Genomic DNA, 2,216 nt, shown 5'->3' with positions numbered 1-2,216 from the left:
CATTACTAGTTTATGTTACTACCTCTATAGTGGGGTGTAACATATATGTAGTAACATGAAACACATCATTTATTAGACTATAGACAATCTTATACATCTTATCTCTAATAGACACATCTTATACATCTTATCTTAATATGTGTGATATTACTCATACTGCTAGCAGTCTTACTATTTTTCATTTATTACTTGTCACATCATCTATTTTATCTCCAGATATATATGTGATGTTACTACCTCCCATTGTGTGTAGTCTAATAAGAAGAAACATTCCCTAAAAAAAGTTATTACTCCCTCCGATCCATAAATCGCACTAAATCAGTTGATATGGACTCAGAGGGGCGTAATTAAAAATCAGTCTTGCTAAGACTTAACAAAGTCTGAATCGATGTCATATCCGTGAGTTCTTACATTGAGATTCACATTGAGATTCGTGCAAAATTTTCTTTTTAGGTTTTTCCCCTCTTGCATGTTATGTCACTTATGTCACTTAAATCCCAGTTGAGTAAGACCTAGCCGCACTTTTAAAATATATTTTCTTCTTAAAACACGGAGTCTCCTCCTGATTTTTTTCCATCGAAAAGGGACTAAAAGTTCTTACACTATACTCTGCTAGAAAGGGACACCAAACAGAACCAGAGTATAGTTCCGGCGCCGGCCACGCTGGTATTCCTTGGTGCACCAGCCTCCTTAATTACCATCTTGAGCGTCATGGTGGAACAAAGTAACAGGGCGGCCGGCTTGGGCTCGGGCTCCACGACTGTCAGCGCAGCTCGGTCGGCGGCGCCGCCGACCTCCAGACCAGCGGCACGCGGCCCTCGCGGTCCCGGGCGAGCCGCTCCTGCGCGCCGCCGCGGAGCTTCTCGAGCCGCGGCGCGTCGCTCTGGTGCATGACAAACACTTTCAGCACGTTGAACAGTGCACCCGCCACCCACAGCACGCTCCCGCACAGGCTAATCCACCTCTCGCTCTCGCTCTGGCTTTCGCCCTTGCCTGCCAGGGTGGGCTCACGGCGGCGGTGGAGGGCGGCGGCGACGAGGAAGAGCAGGCTGCCGAGGAGGACGGGCACCTGCACGCTGGACTGCAGCAGCTGCGCGCGGCCGTCAGCGCGCTCGTACACCTGACATGAGCTGAGCACGGAGCCCAGCAGCCAGAGCACCGCGCCCGCCAGCAGCGCGTCGGCCGCGCGCCTCTCCAGCTTCTCGCCCTGTTCAGACCATCAGCAGAAAACACAACGAGCAGTAGTTAGTTAACGGCGGCGGTCGGCGGCCCATGCGTTTGCCGACGGTTGACACTAACGAACCTGGGAGAAGAGCTGCAGCGCGAGGCCGACGATGGCGAGGACGCAGCCGGCGGCGTGGAGCGCGGGCGCGAGGAGCTCGACGAGGCCGAGCTGGGGGTCGAACCGGGCGAGCCCGACGCGGCAGTCCACGCCGGCGAGGTGCGCGCCCAGGTCGTGCGCGTTCACGGCCGCCACCACCGCCAGCGCCACGGCGGCCACGGCGAGTCCCGCGTCCGTGGCGCCGGCGCCGCCCTCGGACGCGCACAGCGCCGCGAGCCCCGTGGCCAGGAGCAGGGTCCCGAACATGTACGCGCCGGCGTTGATGTACTCCCACCGCCGCACCGCCAGCGCCGGCCCGTACAGCCGCGCCTCCCTCGCCGTCGCCAGCTTCACCATGGCCTCGGCGGCTCCGTCGACGCGTCACGGCGAGCGGTGCGAGTGGGGAGTAAAGTAGCGAGAAACCGCCGCGATCGAGAGTCAATGCGGTGGGTTGGGAACCTGGGATGCGTAGGCGGAGTTTGGAACGAGTGTGCGTGGCGCCGTGCATGGCGCGTCTGGACGGACAGGTGGTGCGTAGTTGACGACGGGAAACGGGGACAGAGCACCTGGATGCCATGCGACATGTGGCAATGCCCCCTGCTCTGCTTTTGCTCACCGGGGCAGAGGAGAACCCGGGTCTCACTTGCCAACTTCGATTCAAACATGTTTGTCTCGAGGTCTGACTGCTTACGTCATTTTTAATTTGCATTTGTGTATCAGTGTATGGATTACTTGTATTTTAATAGTACTCCTAGTAGTAGTAGTACGTACTATGACAGTATGTAGTGTTGTATGGTTTCAATTGTGTCACATGCAAGCAATAATATTCTTTTATTTTTGAGCTTCGTCCTCATCCAGCGCTGCACTGGATGGAGCATCATACGCTGCACGACTG

The 2,216-nt window shown here is 55.7% G+C and overlaps 1 protein-coding gene across 1 annotated transcript; it reads right to left on the bottom strand.

Annotated features, from left to right (window-relative positions):
• Positions 1-522: 522 nt before the first annotated feature.
• Positions 523-1,865, bottom strand: LOC125540138 (uncharacterized). The gene is made up of 2 exons (XM_048703730.2): positions 1,304-1,865; positions 523-1,207 (listed from the first exon to the last, which is right to left on the bottom strand). The coding sequence occupies exons 1-2, from the start codon at positions 1,676-1,678 to the stop codon at positions 764-766; spliced, it is 819 nt and encodes a 272-aa protein (XP_048559687.2). The 5' UTR covers positions 1,679-1,865; the 3' UTR covers positions 523-763.
• Positions 1,866-2,216: the final 351 nt, after the last annotated feature.

The sequence above is a fragment of the Triticum urartu genome, chromosome 1A (assembly GCF_056163025.1).
Source record: "Triticum urartu cultivar PI428250 chromosome 1A, HENAU_Tu73, whole genome shotgun sequence".
NCBI lineage: Eukaryota > Viridiplantae > Streptophyta > Magnoliopsida > Poales > Poaceae > Triticum > Triticum urartu.
Note: the sequence above shows the minus strand (reverse complement) of the source record. Positions and strands in the feature narration are given on the sequence as shown.